General features: G+C 39.5%; 1 protein-coding gene across 3 annotated transcripts in view; it reads left to right on the top strand.

The window, feature by feature from the left end:
- The first annotated feature begins 17,954 nt into the window (after positions 1-17,954).
- tp63 (tumor protein p63) overlaps positions 17,955-21,032 on the top strand; it is a 46,109-nt gene continuing 43,031 nt past the window's right edge. For 2 of the 3 annotated variants that reach the window (XM_054788986.1, XM_054788991.1), the window contains exons 1-2: positions 17,955-18,089; positions 19,854-19,965. In XM_054788986.1, coding sequence (XP_054644961.1) covers positions 18,079-18,089; positions 19,854-19,965 — 123 coding nt within the window. In that variant the 5' untranslated portion in view covers positions 17,955-18,078. The remainder of the gene's footprint in view (positions 18,090-19,853; positions 19,966-21,032) is intronic. The other variant, XM_054788988.1, reaches the window with a different exon arrangement.

Raw genomic sequence — 21,032 nt, 5'->3', positions numbered from 1 at the left:
CACGGACCAATAGCACACGTCACGGGGCTGTTGCCGGGATACTGGCCCGTGTGGTTGCTAAACACCGCTCCACATCTTTTACATCATGCTCTATATTTCCGAAAGTTAGAGTATGAACGATTGAATTACCACGCAGAAGCGTCGAAGCGGGTCACAGCAGCCAGCTGCTCTCTTGGTGTAAAGTATCGTCACCCTTGTCCGAATTCTTGGCTGTTTCCTCGTGTCACAATGCGGGATTACTGGGAGCTGGGATGGGAATTGTTGTTTTGAGATTAAGGAAGCCTTTTTAAATGAATGTAAGAGTTAGAGCAGGACCAAACTTTTTCCATACAGAAAATGTAAAAGAATGCGGGGCCACTTTGATACATTTTGTGTAGTAAAGATGCGAAAACAAGGGATGTTCAATAATATGTACAGTAATCTCTAGTTTATGGCGATTAGTAGGTCCCAGACCCGACCGTGATAAGTGAATTTCTGCAAGGTGAGATTCCTTATTTCTAAAGAGAATGTTTTTGTAGATAGAGCATAGAAAACCTGTTTACGACCTTGTGAATATATTTTTTAACATTATTAGAGCCCTCTAGACATGAAATAACACCCCTATAGTCACCTTTACACTCCTTTACCCGATATAGTGGACATAATAAGACATATTAGACATAAATAAGATTCATGCTCGTGTTTGTTGCTGTAAATGTGTTAGGGATTTTTTGTGAGAGAGAGATCATTCAAACCTGCAATCAAGTCAGCGTAGAATGCTACATATCACCACGTCTTTGAATGTGTCTTCTGAATGCCTTATATTTGTATTTTACTTCATTTAGCAATTTTTATGCTTGAACATGCTTCATTTAAGCCAAAAATACGTAAAATTTACTTAAATATGCCTTTTTTTTTTTTTTTTTTTTACTAAAAAGACCACCAAACTGTATGATTTACGAATTACGGTAATATATTTTTGAAAAACCATGATAGAGTTGAAGCCATCAAATTCAAAGTGCGAAGTGGTGAGGGGTTACTGTAATGGCATAAAAATGAAATATTGGATCATATCGGTATTGCTTTTTCGGCACGCAAGTGATGACGTACTCCACAGAGCTTGGTATCTCTGCGTGCTGTAATTATTTCCAAGTTTTGCCTTCAGATTGTATCTATTCAATTTGCAATCACTGTAATGCAATGCGTTGCAATTATTTTCTCTCATGCCCCACCTAGTGGACAGAACTCCCCACCCCCATCCAAAATGGTTACAAAATTACGAAATACATTCTTGAAATATTTCACTCTGTGTAGTGCAGGGGCGTCAAACTCGTTTTCATTGAGGGCATCATCACAGTGGGGCCGCTTGGAAGCGTGAATATACTGTATATGAATATAAATGTACAACTGCCTCATAATATTATTACATGATTGCTCATGTTTTTGATAATTATGCATTTTTATGAATAAATGATCATAGCTTATTCTTAGTATTATTATTATTATTATTATATATAATTATGTCAAAATTGAAAGAACATTTATTTTTAGCAGTTTATTTTAATAACATTTCATGTGTACAATTTAGCAAGAAAGATGAAGTGAGTTTTGTGCTGCACATTATTTCCAGGCTTTTGTAGGCCACATAAAATGATCTGGCAGGCCAGATCTGAGTGAGTTTGACACATGTGGTGTAGCCGTAGCCTGACAGAACATTCCAGTTCTTTGAAACGCGCCTGTATTCTAAACTATCAGAACAAAACATCAACATCTTAGTTTTGTCTAATACGTGACAAAGCAAATTAGTGTACTGTCGTCCCTTGCAATATTACGGTTCGAGTATCGGCCCCTCGCTGCATATTTCTCCAGAAATGAATTCACTCACTCAATGCCAAGGACGTATTTCTACTTTTTCATTAACCCAAACGCCCGATCCTAAAGTCTTATTGGCATGTCCAGGGTGTACCTCACCTCTCACCTGAAGTCAGCTGGGATAGGCTCCAGCATACACCCGGTACCCTAATGAGGTTAGGTGCCATAGAAAATGGATGGACCGATGGGCGCTTTTTACACAAGAGGCAAAAAGAGGTGTTGACGCAACTACACACTAAAAATGTCCCTTTTAGAGCAGTTTTAAGCCATAAAAACGGCCACAAGGTGGCAGAAGTGCATTTGATAAGAGCTCGGCATGGATTTGTTGCATGTAAAAACACTCAACAGCAAGGATGAAGTGGAAGGGCATGGAGGAGTGTAGCGTGCAGAAAGTTACGCATTGTAGGGAAATTTTAACGCGCGCACACTCACATTTAGTTCCAAATGTGAAAATTGTAACTAATTCATGGTGTTATATTGGTAAATGATTTTGATGTAAAACAACCCTGTTTTGTGTTGTTTAAGTTGTGGTACAGTTGTTTAGATATTTGAGCTGTCACAAAAGCAAAAAAAATTGTGTCAAATTATGCTTGAAATGTATCTTCACAAAAAACGGTTTCTCTCCCTTTTCTTGTTGGGAACTGATATTTTCGTGAAGTTTACCTATGTTCTACTGCTGATTACTAAAGAACAGAAAAAGGTAGAAACTAAAATGGCCGCTACTTAAGTGGTTGTCTTTTGGAAAATGGCTGGGATTGAATGGGTTAATGATCACTGTTTGGTGGTAGACTAGCGTCTATTGTTTGTGAAAATGGGGGCGGCATGGCTCAGGTGGTAGAGTGGTCATCTCCAAACCTTGGGCAAGATACTGAACCCCCAGTTGCTGTGTCAAAGACGTGGAAAAGCGTACAACTGAAAGACCATTTACCATTTTACCAAATACAAGTGATATGTAGTATTCTGGTCACGAGGCGGCAAACATTACCTTACATTACATTGCCTTAACACTGCATGAAGTTATGAAGTCAGACATGGCATGTCCGACATGACAGAGTGGAAAAAAAAAGTTATCCTTCCATTCTGTGAGGAAGTAGTAAGTTTTTGGCTTCTTAAGTGTAGCAGAAATAAATTCAAGGCTAAATGGTTCGCTCGCTAGCTTGCTAGCTATAGGCTGTCATGTGTCCCTGCAGCGCAAGAGTTGAGCAATGTGATGTAAACAATGACTAATTAGGAGTGTAAAGGGTGTTATTTTAGGTCTACAGGGCTCTAATCATGCTAAAAAACATATTTAGAAAGTCAAAAACAGGTTTTGTATTTTTAACAATATGCTGAGGGCCAATAAAAAAAACAGCTTTGGACACACCTGAGTTAAAGCAAGAAAAAATAAATTGTTGCATCAAAATGTTTTTCTAGCGTTTGAAATATTTTCTATCTTTTCAGACACTATCAGTTCAAGCATTTATTTTTATTTAAAGACTTGTGGGATGGTGCAGTGCTTCTTTTCCAAGATGTTTTTTGCAACTTCCCGGCAACCAAGCCTAATTTTAGTGTACTTTGGTGTGACAGGGCCTTTCACACACTGACGATTTAGGCAGCGCATGCCTGACGTGATCATTTTGATGGCATACGTTGAACTGCCTTTTAAATTTTGGGTGTATACATAGCGTATTCATAACAAGGTTGATGTAAACATGATGTATTAGTAACGTATATAGAACGTTTCTCTAACTTATAGACAACTTATATCAACGAATGCATAGCGTGTTGCCGGTGTTCACAATTTATGCCCAACGCCTGTCACACCTTCACGATTTAGCCAGCTTACACCAACGTATGAAAAAATTGGCCAATACGCTGGCGTACGTCCAATAAGTTACGGGTAAGTTTTGTATATGTTAACAGCACGCGGAAGCACGCCGGCATTCGTCGTAGTACGTCTAAGTCGTCCAAAAATTCTGTGCCTGCATAAAACTTATCGACGTATGTCAACGTATGATTCATACGTCCCGCATCCGCGGGCAATAAGTTATGCGATCATTGACGGCCGTTCACACACGTTATTTGTAAGTTGCGTAAAAATAGTCAAAATACGTCAACATACCTTGAGACAGAACTGTCTTCTTGGCGAGTGAAGATGGAGAGGAGGAGAGGCTGTTGTGTTTGCATTTGCAGGTAAGTTTGCAGCTTGACCAGTAGAGGGCACTGTGATACTGGGAATGGAACCAACTTGTATTGATTCAACTTTATTATTAACTTTATTAATGCCTTAGCGAGTCACAAATCCATTTGCCCCCTGTCTTAATATGAAAGATGAATATTCGCGTGGCCCGCAACTTTGATTGACTTTAATTGCTCTCGAGGTCGGGACCTCGGCTGAACGAACCAATCACGGTGAGTTAAATTGCTCTCGAGGGCGGGGCCTCGGCTGAACGAACCAATCACGGTGAGTTAAATTGCTCTCGAAGGCGGGACCTCGGCTGAACGAAACAAATCACGGTGAGTTAAATTGCTCTCGAGGGCGGGACCTCGGCCGGGCAGCACGTCCAACGCCTCACCGCCTTAACTCGTTCGCTCGCTCAGGGCCCTAAGCTGTGTGTGCACTGCGCTGATGAGGCATTCAAGTGTACTGCGTGTTTCTGATTGTTCTGTGTGCTTTTTAAAAATTCTATATGTCAAATCCTCTGAATCTGTTTCCACCAAGCCTTAAAGCAGTGAACCATCCCCTTTTGCCTCCTAAGCCATGATGTCACACTGTTCACTTTGTTTTGTACTTGCACCTAAGAATCAACCCGGAGGATTATTGATGTGATTTTCCAGTCTTTTTAAGTACTGGCCATGTTTCAAGTAGTTATTGGCCTCCATGAGGTGTTGACTGGTGTCAGAAGACAACAGCTAAAACAGGTTTAGTGACGGATTGCTGCTGTTTAACGGTTTGCGCTCCCGTGACTTCTGTTTCTCAGCTTTGGCACGGATTGCAGGAAATCTCGGATTGTGTTGTTGTGTACCAAAAAAAAAAAAAAAAGGTTCAGTGTCCTTGGGAGGAGAGGCCGTAAAATCCAGTTATACTTGTTGGGAGGAGAAAGCGTTTTAGTTTACAGTTTGATGTTTTTCTTTCTTTTGCACGACTCAATGGCTTTTTGGCTCCTCTTGTTGATCTTCATCACCGTGGATGAGAACATGTGGAATTGGGAGTTTGTTAGTGTAAGTCAGGGGTGTCCAAAGTGCGGCCCGGGTGCCATTTGTGGCCCCGGGCTGTTCTTTTATTGGCCTGCCGCACAGTGTAAATTATAATTAAATATAATTATAACAAGAACTTATTACTACAAACTAAATTTAAAAAAAAGAAAAACATTAAAAATGAAAAAATCAAACACAGTTTTACAGGAATTAAGTGAAAATATTAAGAGAAAAGGTTTTAATCAAGCAACAAAAATTCGGAATATTAGGAAATATAACATTTTAGTTGTATAAAGTTTAAATGTGAAAGAAAAAAATGTTATTTAGTCGTAAAATTATGAGAAAAACAAAACAACGAGTAAAGAACATTTTTTGTAATGTTATGAAAAAAAAGTCACAGTATTATGGGCATAAAGTCATAATTTCAAGAAGAAAATTTGCAAAAAGCTGAAATAGGTAGGGCAAAAAACAGCAGAAATGAAAAAAACTGATAATTTTACAAGAATAATGTCAAAATATTAAGAGAAAAAAATTCTTAATGAGAGAAAAAGTCGTAATTTTACAAGGATAAACATTTTTGTAGCACAAATTTGAAATATGAAAGAAAAAAGACGTTATTTTTTAAAAGTTGTAATATGAGGAACAAACAAATGTTGTACTCTAAATTGTATTATAATTTTAAAAGAAAAAAATCAAAATATGAAAAGAAAAAAGTTGTGATCTAGTGATTACTATGAGGACCATTTTGATAGCATAAAGTTGAAGTATTAAAGAAAAAAACATTTTTTTAAGTTGTAATTTGAGAAACAGAACGCAGATTTTCAGAAAATGTGTTTGCGGGAAAAGTTATTATGTTACGAGAATAAAGTCTGAATATTATGGGAATAAAGTCATAATTTCAAGAAAATAAATTACCAGAAAAAAGTTGTATAGTATAGTATAGTTGGGGGAAAAAAACAGCAGAAATGAAAAAACTATTTTATGAGAACAAAGTAAAAATATTAAGAGAAAAAGAAAATAAGTCACAATTTTATGAGAATAATATGAGGACCATTTTTGAGGAAAAATGTCATTTTAGTAGCATAAAGCTGAAATATTAAAGAAAAAATATATATTTTTGTAAGTCGTAAAATTATGAGAAACAAAATTCCCTTGGGGAAAAAGTTATAACATTATTGGAATGTCAAAATGTTACAAAAAAAATGTATGAGTATATATAACTCCATGTGTTGCTTTACAAAATATCAAAGTGGCAAATCATGACTTTTCTTTACTAACTCGCTGACGTTCGTTCTTGTGTATGCGCATGACAAGTTGTTAGTCATGAACACAAACATCCAAAAGGGACAAACTTTGTTCCCAATCAAGCAATTTAATGCCTTCTGGATTAGTCAACCCTGACTCATTGGGCTTTTGTTGCTGCAGGGAAGATTCACGACCGCAACATAATATGAGGTTTTAAAAAAAAATGCAGTGGGACAAAGGCCACTCAAAAAAGTACAGTTACACCGTGGGAAAGCATAGTTAAATGCCTAGCTCGATGCAGTGGTACACACAAAATTGCTCAAATAGTTACAGGTGGGCCTTGTGTTACGGGACAATACGTATTACAATGTTTCATGGCTACAACACACTCCCATAAATTATTAATACTAGAGCTGCACGATATCTTCTTTTTCAAACCGATACCGATAACGTTGTGCTTCTCAAAACCAATATGATAACAATAACCGATAACTTTTTTTAAACCTACTTTTTTATTTAGATTTAACTGTAGTTTGTGCACACCTGGAAGTAAGAAGGACTCGAACAATTGGATTTGACCAACTGTACCTGTTGATTTGTCCTGTCAAATATGATGGCATTACTACCATATCACTACTATCAGGAGAACCAGAGGATAGAGTGGGAGGAGCCGCCTGGCATGGCCCAGCCAGGTGCACTGTATTCGGGCACATGCTCTGAGCAGCCGGTGTGACATCATGGAGGTCTCGGCAAACCTTTTACACTTTTCAAACACTGCGGTCACTGGTGTTTCAGGTGGCTGAAGGTTTTTCGTGTGCTCGTTTTTTTTTTTTTACCTCATCGCGGAGCATTTGATACGACATCCAAGACGGAGACAAAGGCCATTAACGTCACAGGCAGGAGAAACAAGTTCTATTTTAACTCAATGCCACTATTCTTGGAAAATTACAACTTTTTTTCTCATTGTTGTTTTTTGTTTATCCTAATATTACAACTTACAGTTGTCCCTTACTATATTGTGGTTTGAATATCGCTTCCTCACTGTATTGCATTTTTTCAAATATTTAATTAATAAATGATTGCTGTTTTGTGGTTGACTATGGCCTATTATTAGTCAGAAACTACTGAAAGACAAGTTACAGTGGTGTGAAAAAATGTTGTTTTTTTTTCCGCATGTTTGTCACACTTAAATGTTTCGAATCATCAAACATCAATCATCAAATTTAAATATTAGTCAATGACAACACAACTGGACACAAAATGCAGTCTTTAAATGAAACTTTTTATGATTAAAGGAGAAAAAAATCCAAACCTACATGGATCTGTGTGAAAAAGTGATTGCCCCCACCTGTTAAAACATAACTTCACTGAGATTAATTTAAATCCATCAGTATGGAAAAGGTTATAAAGTCATTACTAAAGCTTTGGGACTCCAGCCAACCACAGTGAGAGCCATTATCCACAAATGGCAACAACATGGAACAGTGGTGAACCTTCCCTGGTGTGGCCTGTCAACCAAAATCACCCCAAAAGCATAGCAACGACTCATCCAAGAGGTCACAAAAGACCCCACAACAACATCTAAAGAACTGCAGGCCTCACTTGCCTCTACCATAAGAAAGACACTGGGCAAAAATGGCCTGCATGGCAGAGTTCCAAGACAAAAACCACTGCTGAACAAAAAGAACGTTAAGGCTTGTCTCAAGAAAACAACTTGAAGATTCCCAAGGGAAAATACTCTATGGTCTGAGGAGACAAAAGTTGAACTTTTTAGAAGGTGTGTGTCCCATTAGATCTGGTGTAAAAGTAACGCCGCATTTCAGAAAAAAAACATACCAAAAGTAAAATTTGGTGGTGGTAGTGTGATGATCTGGGGCTGTTTTGCTGCTTCAGGACCTGGAAGACTTGCTGTGATAAATGGAACCATGAATTCTGCTGTCTAACAAAACATCCTGAAGGAGAATGTCCGGCCATCTGTTGGTGACCTCAAGCTGAAACCAACTTAGGTTGTGCAGCAGGACAATGATCCAAAACACACCAGCAAGTCCACCTCTGAATGGCTGAAGAAAAACAAAATGAAGACTTAGGAGTGGCCTAGTCAAAGTCCTGACTTGAATCCTGTTGAAACCTTAAAAAGGCATTTCATGCTGGAAAACCCTCCAATGTGACTGAATTACACCAATTCTGCAAAGATGAGTGGGCCAAAATTCCTCCACCATGCAAGAGACTCATCAAGTTATCACAAACGCTTGGTTGCAGTTGTTGCTGCTAAGTGTGGCCCAACCAGTTATTAGGTTTAGGGGGCAATCACTTTTTCACACAGGGACATGTAGGTTTGCATTTTTACATTTGTTTTATGATTCGAAACATTTAAGTGTGACAAACATACAAAAAAAAAAGAAATCAGGAAGGGTGCAAACACTTTTTTATTTTTACACCACATTATATGTAGTAATGTGGTCACTAGACATCGGTAATGTTATGATAAATGACATTAGATTACATTTTCTTTTTTGGCTTCTTTGTCCTTCTTCCCCACTCCATTTGCAACACTTTCTTAAATTTAGAATAAGTAAATTGGAGAGGCTAACTAGTTAGCTCAGTAGTTTGCTATGCTAGCGGTGGCCGTGTGTTATGTCCCTGCAGTGATCCCGTATGCGGCGTAATTTGATGTAAACAAACAGTAGTAGGAGTGTAAAAGTGACTGTTGGGGTGTTCTTTCATGTCTACATGGCTCTAATAATGTCTAAACCCACATTTAGAAGGTCATAAACAGGTTTTCTATGCTCTAACTACCAATCAATTAATATTGAATTCTACTTCGTGGGAATTTGCTTCTCACTTTCGGATCTGGATCAGATAATGGAGGGATGAATGTACAGTATTTCAACTTTATGCAACTAAAATAACATTATGTTTCCTCTAATTTCCTCCAATTTTACGATGTTAAGCTCGTAAAATTACGACTTTTTCTGGTTAGATTAAAACTTTTTTGCTTAATATTTTGACTTTATTTTTGTAAATTTTTGCTGTTGGGGTGTTTTTTTTTTTTTTTTTTTTTTTTTGTTAAATGATATGTTTGGAATGTGTCATTGGCCAATAAAAAAAAAAACAAAAACAAAAACAGCCACACTCCGCACTTTGGACGCCCCTGGGTTCGATTGTAAATACTGAAATAAAATGATCTTTTGTCCTTAAGACCACTGCGCTGCTTAATTATCACTGTTGCTTTCATAGGAGTAAATCCTTCAACTTGATCATCTTCTCCTTAATGATGGTCGCAATAGTCAAACGGTTAACACCAAAAGTGCGGCCAATTTTGGTGGGCGTGTCTCTCTCTCTTAGCTTTTTATGGTGCACATTTTCACTTCCATGGTGATGGCTTTTCTTTTCCTTGGCGCATTTTCACCGAAAGAGGCTGCCTTACGCTCAGGAGACATCATGAAGTGCAATAAGTAACTAAGAAGTGGCGTAAACCACTCCGTGTAGCTGTACGCGTCCTTTCTTTTGCATATGAGACGTAAAGTGCTACAAATGTGTGTGTAAAATGGTCACATATATTATGCGTAATAGTGCTAACTAAACAACCAACGAGCAATGATCAAATGGTAGCCTCCTGATGTCTGATGTGAGGAACAATGCCAGGTTGCTAGGCAGTTTTAGTGTATAGGCTGTAAATTATCGCCCGGCAGACGCTGCACTGCATGCTGCTTTTGACTCATCTGGATTTCCCCTGCATTAGTCACCAAGTGGAATATACACACAGACACACTCAAGTATGTCCATATACCCCCCAACCCCCCTGGGAGTGTGAGAGTGATGGGCCACCGTGACTGACAGCCGTCTCTTTGCTGCTTTATCAGCTGCTGGGCCAACTGCGTGCTGGCATGTTGTATGTAAACTTGAATCATGGCTGCAGGACAATGAACAACACCAATTAGAGCCGCTTACTTACCAACGCTGCTGGCCATCTAGGGTGTTGACTAAAGTGTATTTTGTCAGGACCGGGGTATGGAAGGGCATTAAGCACATTAGACATCCTCTATCTCCCCTTGCTCGATGACAGCATGACGTAGCTGCTAAGTCATAAACACACACATGCATGTCAAATGAAGTAATAGGGTTTGGGTGACGGGCCTTAGTGTAATTAATGATGTAAGGGTTTCATGTGTACTCGTAAATATCGGCATCGGGTGGCAACCTAGAGGTCACTTTGTCCTCTGCCACAGCGACAGCGCGCATATAAAGGTTTACGAACAGGGTTTTGTTGTATAAATAACACATTAAGCATGCTGAAATTTTAACAAGAAGGATTTGGATTTAGCTTAGACTTTATGAAGTGGGAAAGATGATTGTCAACCATTGATATCTATCTACTGTATGTACAGCCGTACCTCGGTTGTTAAAGCTGCCGTATGTCACGGATAAGCGACTGCTTAGAGGGCGCTAACTCACGAATGCGTATCCCGCCCACTTGTTATGTTTGTTGTTAGCTAATGGTAGCAATTTGCCAAAGTTTAGCTACTAACGTGAGCTGTCATTGAATCCCTCTTTTATAGGGATTAATTGGTTACAGACCCAACCGTGATAAGTGAATCTCCGTGAAGATTCCTTATTTATAAATGGGATATTTTCATAGTTAGAGCACAGAAGACCTGTTTACAACCTTCTAAATACGTTTTTTAACATTATTAAAGACTTCTAGACATGAAATAACACCCCTATAGTCACCTTTACAGTCCTATTACCCAATATAGTAGACATAATAAGAGAAAATAAAACATAAATAAAACTTGTGCCTGTGCTCCCTGTAAATATGTTCTGGTGCAAGAGGACCTGAGTGGTGGGGGGGGGAATACAGGAAATGACGCCAGGGGTTCATGGTTGTGTTTTTGCTTGCCGTGGGTTACTTCCGCAACAGTAGCACGGATTATTGTGCCTGTTGTGAGCTCATTCAAACCTGCAATACTACTATTACTATATTGTTCCAGCCATCCGACACTACAGTAACATTACTGACAACTAGTCACCATTGTAGAATACGATCACAGTGTCTTTGAAAGCGACTTCTGAATGCTTTATATTTGTATTTGACATGATTTTGCCATTTTTATGCTTGGAAATGCTTCATTTTTGCAAAAAATACATAACATTTCCTTAAATATGCATACTTTTTTACTAATAGGCCGTATTCATCCACAAAACAACATGGTTTATAAATGAATATATTTTTGAAAAACCCTGATAGTGTGAAGCCACAAAATTGGAAGCGTGAAGTGGGAAGGGAACCTGAATGTAAATTGTTGCATTTGGACACACTGTAGACATGTACGTGAATACCAGACATCTGTACGTGGCCAGTCATCTTATCCAACCCGAGCAACTATTTATGCCCATTTTTATGCAATTTAATTTGTCATTGTGAAAATATAGATTTTTTTTGTTTTGTAACATTGGCTAGTCGACGGTGATGATTTTTTACTGGAAAAAAATGTAACCTCGAGCCGTTGACATACAGCACCTGTAATTTGTTCCAAAAGGTCTGACAAAAACCAAAGCAGCTTTTCACATAAGAAATAATGTAAATCTATTTAATCTGTTCCAAACAAACAAAAATATTTACAAAAGTTCACCAACTAGTTTGTTACGCGCTACAGAACAACATGTGTTCCACTCAGGAGGTTCCACTGTGTGTTTTGGAAATTTTGTGAAGAAAATGCAGTAGTAGCATACAGGTACATGTCTTGAGGGAGGTACTTCAAACTGTGAGACCTCAAAGTGCGTGTGTCTTCAGTGCGTGCGTGCATGCGTGTGTGTGTGTGTGTGTGTGTGTGTGTACTCTACGTCACACTTTGGATGCCCGACTGATAGTTCAGTCAAAAATACTAGGATGTTGTTCCCTAGATACACCTCATCTATTTATTAGCGTTCCCCCCCGCCGTGACCCCCGCTTGCCTTTTATTTTAGCATGCTGATTCACCTGCTGCCCATCTAGGCAGCACCTCTAGGTTTACAGTCTCATACTACATGGCTGAGACACAAGGAGGGGAGAGGAGCTTAATAATGTGGCAGAAAAAAATGCTCATTCTGTCTGGTGTGTCTTCCTGTTCCTGTACCTGTGCTTTTCAACCAGTCCTTGTACCCGTACCAGTCCTTCTACCTGTACCTGTGCTTCTCAACCAGTCTTGTACCTGTAGCCGTGCCTCTCAACCAGTCCTTGTACCTATACCTGTGCTTCTCACCCATGCTTCTAAACCAGTCCTCACACCTGTACCTGCACTTCTCAACTGGTCCTCGTACCTGTACCTGTGTTTCTCAACCAGTCCTTGTACCTGTACCCAAGTGTCTCAACCAGTCCCTGACCTGTACCTGTGCTTCTCAAACAGTCCTTGTACTCGATCTTCTCAACCAATCTTTGCACCTGTACCCACGTGTCTCATCCAGTCCTTGCACCCCTGCTTTTTAACCAGTCCAACCAGTACTCGTACCTTTGCTTCTCAGCCAGGTTGCAGTGGAGGTTGTCGGAATATAACTAGCTGGTTTGAGGCCTTCCTGGCCCTAACAACACCAGGGAGTGTGTGTGGAAACATCAAGAGGATCCAGACAAACACACACTGGCAGTAGGACAGTTGTGTGTGTGTGTGTGTGTGTGTGTGTGTGTGTGTGTGTGTGTGTGTGTGTGTGTATGTGTTAGGGCAATGGGGTCGAATAGAGCAGCTTGATATCTATATCCTAGCAACTGTGTTTGTGAGTAATATCTGGCACAAGTGGAGCCGCCGATTGGTCACAAGCCGTCACAAGCCCCTCCCCGTTTGTGGGCCAGTCGAAGCAAAAATATCTAAATTCAAAACATCTCTCAGACGGCCCCCACTCTGCACTGTACCCTCAGGCACTTTAATGCTGTTTTTGCTATTTATTTCTGTTTATTGTAGACCTATTTTGAAGCAGGGGGTGGGTCGTTGGCCTCAATGTCACGCGAGTAACCCGTAAAGGTAACCAGTTCATCCCATTTGGCATGACAACATGAATTCGCCTTACACGGCTGTGCAGTGCTACCCTGACTTCCCGTTTCACCGGTGAGTACATACGACAACGTGTGGCTGATGCTAACATCCTGATACGGCTAATAGGCCAGCAGCACAAATGCATCGGAGAGCATTTTCTTCCTAAAGTCATTGTTGGGAATCCCCCGCGCTCTTTGCCGGAACAGTACTGACGCCCTGCCGAAGGTTCCAAAGCCACCCTGACAACAGTTGTGTCCGCCTGCTTCCTTCCACAGCTGCCGCTGCGTCCGGATGTATTTTTAAGCGTGTCGCGCGGCGGCAAAACGCGTGTCAAGTAGCATCAAGGCTCAAGTGGCCAAGGATGCCTTGTGAGCGACTTCAGTCCTTTTTTTTGTTTTTCTTTTGCAATCGTGTGAAAAAGAGCAAAAAAAAAAAGTTTCTTGAAAAGAGCAATTTACTCTGGAATTTGGTAAGAATCCGCACATTTGTGCCGTCAAAAATCCTCAAAATTCATTAAGGACATGCAAAAAACAAAAAAATCTTATTGTAAGTAAATTTGATATAATTTTAAAGTTTCCTTCTGAGCTGATCCAGTGTGAATGTTTGATGTTTTAATTATAATAATTATTAGAATTTGATACAATATAGTTGTAATTTTAATCATTCAATTTGTTTCATTATTATAATTGATTTTTCTTGTCTACAGACTCCACTGACTCACTGACAAACGCCAGAAAGTTTATCAAATTAGAATACGTAGGTTCAATATAATTATCCTTTGTTACTGAATGCATTTTGTATTTTTTATTATTATTATTATTATAAATACAAATGTCCATCCATCTTCTATACCGCTTATCCTCATTAGGGTCGCAGGTATGGAGCCTATCCCAGCTGACTTCGGGTGAGAGGCGGGATACACCCTGCCAGCCAATGGCAGGGCACATATAGACAAACAAGCATTCACACTCACATTCATATCTATGGACAATTTAGAGTCTCCAATTAACCTAACATGCATGTTTTTGGAATGTGGGAGGAAACCGGAGTACCTGGAGAAAACCCACACGCACACGGGGAGAACATGCAAACTCCACAAAGAGATGCCCAACGGAGATTCGAACCCACATCTCCTGACTTTGTGGCCAACATGCTAACCACTAGGCAAATGTATGTATTATTATTATTGTTATTTTCTAATATTATTATTACTATTATTATTATTATTAGTAGTAGTAGTAGTAGTAGTAGTAGTATAATTATCATTATTAGTATTATTTCAGATTATATTTCACAATTCAATTAATAAATGGGAGCCGCACGGTGGTCTAGTGGTTAGCATGTTGGCCACAAAGTCACAGTCAGGAGATCAGTTCGATCGGTTCGAATCTTCGTTGGGCATTTCTGTGTGGAGTTCGCATGTTCTCCCCGTGCGTGCGTGGGTTTTCTCCGGGTACTCCGGTTTCCTCCCACATTCCAAAAACATGCATGTTAGGTTAATTGGTGACTCTAAATTGTCCATAGTTATGAATGTGAGTGTGAATGCTTGTTTGTCTGTATGTGCCCTGCCATTGGCTGGCCACCAGTCCAGGGTGTACCCCGCCCATCGCCTGAAGGCTCCAGCATACCCCCGCGACCCTAATGAGGAGAAGCGGCATAGAAGATGGATGGATGGAATTAATAAATGTACAGTTTAATGCATTATTTCATGTTTTCTTTAATGAACATTGTAATATCTACTTAATTGGATTATGTTGATTTGAATGTTCCATAGATGATAAGTTCCTGTCAATTAAATACAAAAATCCATTCCACGCTGGAGTCAATCCCAGCAGACTTCTGGGGCGGACTGTACCTTGGAATTGTAGATCAGGTTGTAATTTGTATTGATTATGTAGCAGAGTTTCATCCTGAGCAACTCCTGGGTGTTGAGGATGTTTGATGCCTTGGCGGAGGTCTTTCTTTTCGGTTAAAAAAAAACGGTAAAAAGCGTTGCTAGGAAAGAGAAACAGTGAAACAGTTCATGTTGATTTGGGATGTATCAAGGTGTCCTCTTGGTGTCCTGTTTGAGTCTTGTTGGTGTCCTGTTGGTGTCCTGCTGGAGTCTCATAGGTGTCCTTTTGGTATCTTGTTGGAGTCTTGTTGTCATCCTGTTGGTGTCCTGCTGGAGTCTCGTTGGTGTCCTGCTGGAGTCTCGTTGGTGTCCTGGTGGTGTCCTGTTGGAGTGTTGTTATTGTCCTGTGGTGTCCTGCTGGAGTCTTGTTTGTGTCTTTTTGGTGTCTTCCTGGAGTCTTTTTAGTGTCCTGTTGAAGTCTCGTTGGTGTCGTGTTTGTGTCTTATTGGTGTCCCGTTGGAGTCCCGTTGATGTCTTATTGGTGTCCTGTTAGGGTGTTGTTGGAGTCCTGTTGGCTTCCTGTTTGTGTCTTGTTGGTGTCCTGTTGGGGTTGTGTCGTCTTTGCATTCCAAAGCTTGAGCAGAAGAATGTGCGCCCCAGAGGATTGGACATTAGACTGTTTCACTTGAACAGAAGTCAGGGGATAAGTGGTGGAGAAACTTCTGGGCTTTCTTTTGTTTGGCGGTCATGTCCTTCCAGCGGGGGCTGACAGACCTTGGGTGGGGGGGTCTTTGAACAAGTGATTAATAAGGACACCGGAGAAGGGCCCCGATCGGGCGGCCTGTTTGTTTTGATTGCATTTTCATCGGCCACTGTGCCCGACCTGCCAGGAGACAATGGGCGGCCCTGTTTAGAGGCGACCTTTGACCCGACCTCGTCTGGAGGCGCTGCTCTGTCTTTAAGTGGAGACTGAACAGCCTTCGCCTCGGGCTGGCCTCCGAAACCAGACACCCGCCAGCAGACAAACAAAAGGGGTGAAGCCATCCGTCAAATAATTGTGGTACATCCAATAGTGGTATTTCTACCTTCCTGGTCGTGTTGTCTCACTCAAACAAATACATATCCTTACACCTTGATACAATTTATACATTAAAGATGCTAGAAGCAACCCAATATGTATGCTATGCAGTCTGAGATCTAATTAGTTACCAGGGAAAGTAAGTAAACCTTCAAATATGTTCAAGAAATGGGATTTAGCTCTGCAGTGCCGTTGACAGACGTTTCAATGCTGAGGGCTGAGCTTGGGGCTTGCAATCCTCTACCGAACCTCTAGGGGGCAGTGTTTTCATCAGGGAGCGCATCGACAACACCAGTTGAGTAGCTATGTAGCTTCCTGTGTGGCAGTAGTTAACAATAGTGACTGAAGCCACTTCCACTTTGTTGATATCGATATCAGTGCATAGTAACGTGACGCGTTTCACCGTCGCTAACGGCAACGGCGTCGTAATCTTTTAAATTGTAATTCATTAAACTCCCAACACTGATGTTGTGTGACAAAGCAACATTACAGTAAAATTACTGACACTTAGTGACCAGTGTAGAATACTACATGTCATCACAACATCTTTGAATGCGTCTTCTGAATGCCTTATTTTTGTATTCATTTTTATGCATGAAAATGCTTTATTTAGGCAAAATACATCAAACTTGCTTTAGTATACATTGTTTTACTAATAATATGTCATCTTAAATGATTAACCATGAAACAGCATGAGTCATTGATAGATTTTTGGGAAACCGTCATAGAGTGAAGCTGTGAAATTCAAAGCGCAAAGCGGCGAGCGATTACTCCAATATTTCTCATTAATAATGAAATTCTTTTTATTTTAAGGTGAATTCAAAAAATAAAAGGCCTACACTTACACTGGGCTACACTTTGAAAACCTCTGTTGCACGGATACGAAAATGCACTTCATTCAGGTAGAAGGTGTCAGTGAACGCAGTAAAAAGTTTTCAAGTCAGTGAAAGCTTTCACACCTGCTCGATGCATGCTGTTTAATGCAATAAGACAAGCACCTGTTCGTTGGGTGTGATCGCTAATTATTTTTCCTTTTCAAGCTGGCTCAGGCACCCAAATTTCCCTTTTTAAATGTTGACACGCTTTTCTCTAATCATTATTATGAATGTTATTATTATGTGTATACTTGTGATTTTTTGCAATCAGAATTTGCTGCTGTTTTGCATAAATGCGAGGATTTTTTGGAGGACATGTTCCTTGATTTCCCAGTCAGTAATGCATGAATGCATGAATGTTTGAATGAAGCATAGTCTTCATTATTAAATATTGCTGTTTGTCACCACTGAAGGGGAATTCCACTCCCGTCTTAAATGGGGCATGCTTCACATTTTGCCTGTCCAGCTGTAGTCATACCACAAGTTACACTGTCGTATAGTGGACCGGGGGGGGATTCCGTCTGTCTCGGGGGAGGGAGGAGCTGGGGGTATCAGCGTGCGCCACTTGAGCAGCAACAATGGCGGTGTGAGCTGTGAAGCAGGTGTAATGTTTCAGGTCAAAGTGTGAATGGTGCACAATCAGCGTTATATGCAGGACAAATATTCGCTATTATGCAGGATGATTTCTTCACAATGGCCCTGATTGCCTCCTCCTACTCCTCCTCCTCCTGGCTGGGTGGCCACCCCCTCTCAGGCCCGCACAGCAACAGCGTTCATCCTGGAAGTCTGCTGACGTGGCAGCTGGCTGCCCTTTTGAAATCCGAGCGTCTGACTTGAATGCCTTTGTGGTTTGATGGCGTGGATCCTAAACCGCCCTTTACCCCCTGCAGACTCAGGGAGCCCTCGTCCCGTTTGTCCTGGAGAGACGCTCCCTTCCTTGGCGCCTCGTCCCACAGTCAGTCCGCACCGACGGCTGAGCTCTTCAGCCAGGACGTCTTCAACCAACTCTTCGATATGCTGGACCAGTGAGTGCTCCTTCCTGTCAAGCAGCACAAACACCACTTTAACACCCGTCACAGGAAGTGGACACCTACCAAAATAAAATGTTGGCGAACATGATTTTTAATTTTTTTTGTCCTCAAGTTTACTACATTTTTTTTTTCAAATCTCAAACTTTAACTTTTTATGAAAATGAAAATGGTGAACATGATGATGTACTAAAGGGCTGTCCAAAGTGCTCTTTTTTATTGGCTTATGTCAAATATTACTTAACAAGAACAGCAACAAAAATGGAAAAATCAACATTTTATAAGAATAAAGTCAAAACGGAACAAGAAAAAAGTCGTAATTTTACGACAATATTGTTGTAATATGAGGAAAAATAACGTCATTTTAGTAGCATAAAGTTAAAATAATCAAGTGGTTTTTTTTAAGTTATAACATTATGAAAAACCGTGAATAAAGTTGGAATTTATAAAAAATTAGGTTGTGGAAAAAGTTATAATTTAGGAATAAAGTCGAAATATTGAAAGAAAAAGGTCGCAATTTTACAAAAATAAACTCATTTTAGTTGTATGGAGTTGAAATTTTAAAGAAAAAATGTTTTTTTTTTTTTGAGAAACAAACAAAAAAATACATTTGTAATTTTTTGGAAAATTAGGTTAGGGAAAAAGTTATATTATGGGAATAAAGTCAAAATATGGGAATAAAATCATTCAATATGAGAAGAAAATGTGTGAAGATTAACAAGACAGTTTTAAGTATGTGGGATAATGAACAGAAATGGCAAAAATTGGAAATAAAGAGCACACTGTTTATGTTAATTATGTTAATAATGGGCTTTCTTTTATCTAGATGACAAAACTGAGATGCAGTTTGTTCTTGAAATATATACAAGTATAACATCTTAACATTTTTACATGTGCTGCTTTACAAAAAATCAAAGTGAAAAAGTTGCATCCTTTCCTTTTTCGCTGACACCCCTGGTGCATCATGTTTAGTACATTAACAAAGTATAGTATTTTACTGTACAATCATACTGTACAAGCATGCAATCAGCAAATACTTGAACTATACCCACATAGCATTTATGCTAGCAGCACAATGACACAAAGTGTATTGCTTTGACTCAACCAAAAAAACGGTATTTTAAAAAACACGTAACAGGACTGTGCTGTGGACACACACGCAGTCATAGTTGAAATATTATTGAATATACAGAAAAATGAAGTTTAAAAATAAACATTTGGTGCAACCTCCAGTGGGTCATGTGACTGTTCCATTCCAGGGGGAAATGCGTTGGGGTCACAGTAGTGAATGAAAACTCTAAAGTGTGAATTTTAACTCAATTATTATTTTTTTTCAAAGAAAATAAATCTCAAGTATAGTAGAATTAAGGTGTAACACAAGTTATAAAAAAAATATATTTATATAATATAAATATTATATAATTTATATATATAATATGTTTGTAATTATATTTCTATCAATTATATTTCACGGTGAAGTCTAATTTATGAACCAAGGACAGGCAACAAATGCAATTTTTCCAGTGCTCAAGGTCAATTAGTCTTTCAATCATATTCATTGAATGTGCAATCGTATTAATGTGCAGGACACTTTGCTTAATCAAAAAAAGTATTACACAGTTCGTTTTATTGTGCATTTATAGATTTTATTTCCTGGGGACGCAAATGGCACAGATTTGCTTGGAATGGTTCTAGAGTTTCTTGCATGAGGCAATGTTTAGGATGAGAATATTGTACCAATGTTTGTCTCCTTGCGTCCAGATCGGCCATACATTCAGTCTACAGCGAGGGTCCGACTCACAGCTCTGCAGGAAACACCATCCAGATCAGTATGGATTGCATTACCATGCACGAGCCGGACGAAACGCGATCTGTAAGTACGTAGCGTTGCAGACGCACCTAAAGTGTTGAAGCGATAACAATCACCCTGAATTTCTGTGAGGATGCTGAGAGACACTGTCCATGAAGGGATTCCATGAACTCTTGTCGGCATGTGTTACTCCTCTTGCTGTGACTTGGCTTTCCCATATAAGTCCCGCCTTCCTGCGCTGGCATTGGTTGGCATGTGAAGCATATTATGGTTGCACCATTCTGGAAAAAAAAAAAAAAAAATCGATTTTGATAAGAATTGAAATGCAGTTCTGTGGGGTGATTTTTTTTTTCTCTCTCACACACACACACACACACACACACAAGGGAGGTCCTGGAAGGACAGTTGAGTTTTTTTTAAACAGAAATGCAAAGAAAGACTGAAAATAATCATAAACATCAATGCTCACTCACCTCACAGTACATTCATGTATTTAATAAAGACAAGCCAGTTCCTTCCTGCTATCGCTTCTCTGAATGACAGCTACAGAGGGGAGCCAACTCGCCCTGGCTGGTGAGTCTCGCTGGGGGCCCTGGGAGAGTGAGTAGGAAGTGTCATGCTAATGACATGAGTAAAATGTGTTTGCTTGTGATGCAGCTTTTTAAGAAAAAATAAATAAAAATTGATATTTAGAAATTAGATTACTATGTTATTGTGAATCAAGGTTTTTTTCCCCCCAATTTTGTTCGTGCAGCCCTAACATTAGGTGTTAGTTTAGATGTTAAATAGACTTAATTTGTATATGTTTTGCAAGAATGCCATGGCAAAGCATATGTTTTTTGCAGCAGATTATTTTCATTACAAGTATTTATTATTATATTATTTATTTTATTTTTTTATTTTTATTTATAAAGCTATGAACCTTTGTTAAAAAAAATAAAAGTGCTGTTTCGTGATGATAGTATCTTGTTCCAGGCCGTAATGGCAACGATATATTCCAAAACGTACAAAAACTGAGGCAAGTTTTCCCACAGGAAATAATGTAAATCCAATTCATCCCTTCCGGACACAAAAAAAAGACATTGTATCGAGAATAATTCTAGCTTTACATGCACAAAACAATGTGGAAT

This window comes from Dunckerocampus dactyliophorus, chromosome 10, assembly GCF_027744805.1.
Source record: "Dunckerocampus dactyliophorus isolate RoL2022-P2 chromosome 10, RoL_Ddac_1.1, whole genome shotgun sequence".
Classification (NCBI taxonomy): Eukaryota; Metazoa; Chordata; class Actinopteri; order Syngnathiformes; family Syngnathidae; genus Dunckerocampus; species Dunckerocampus dactyliophorus.
This window is presented reverse-complemented; position numbering and strand designations above follow the sequence as displayed.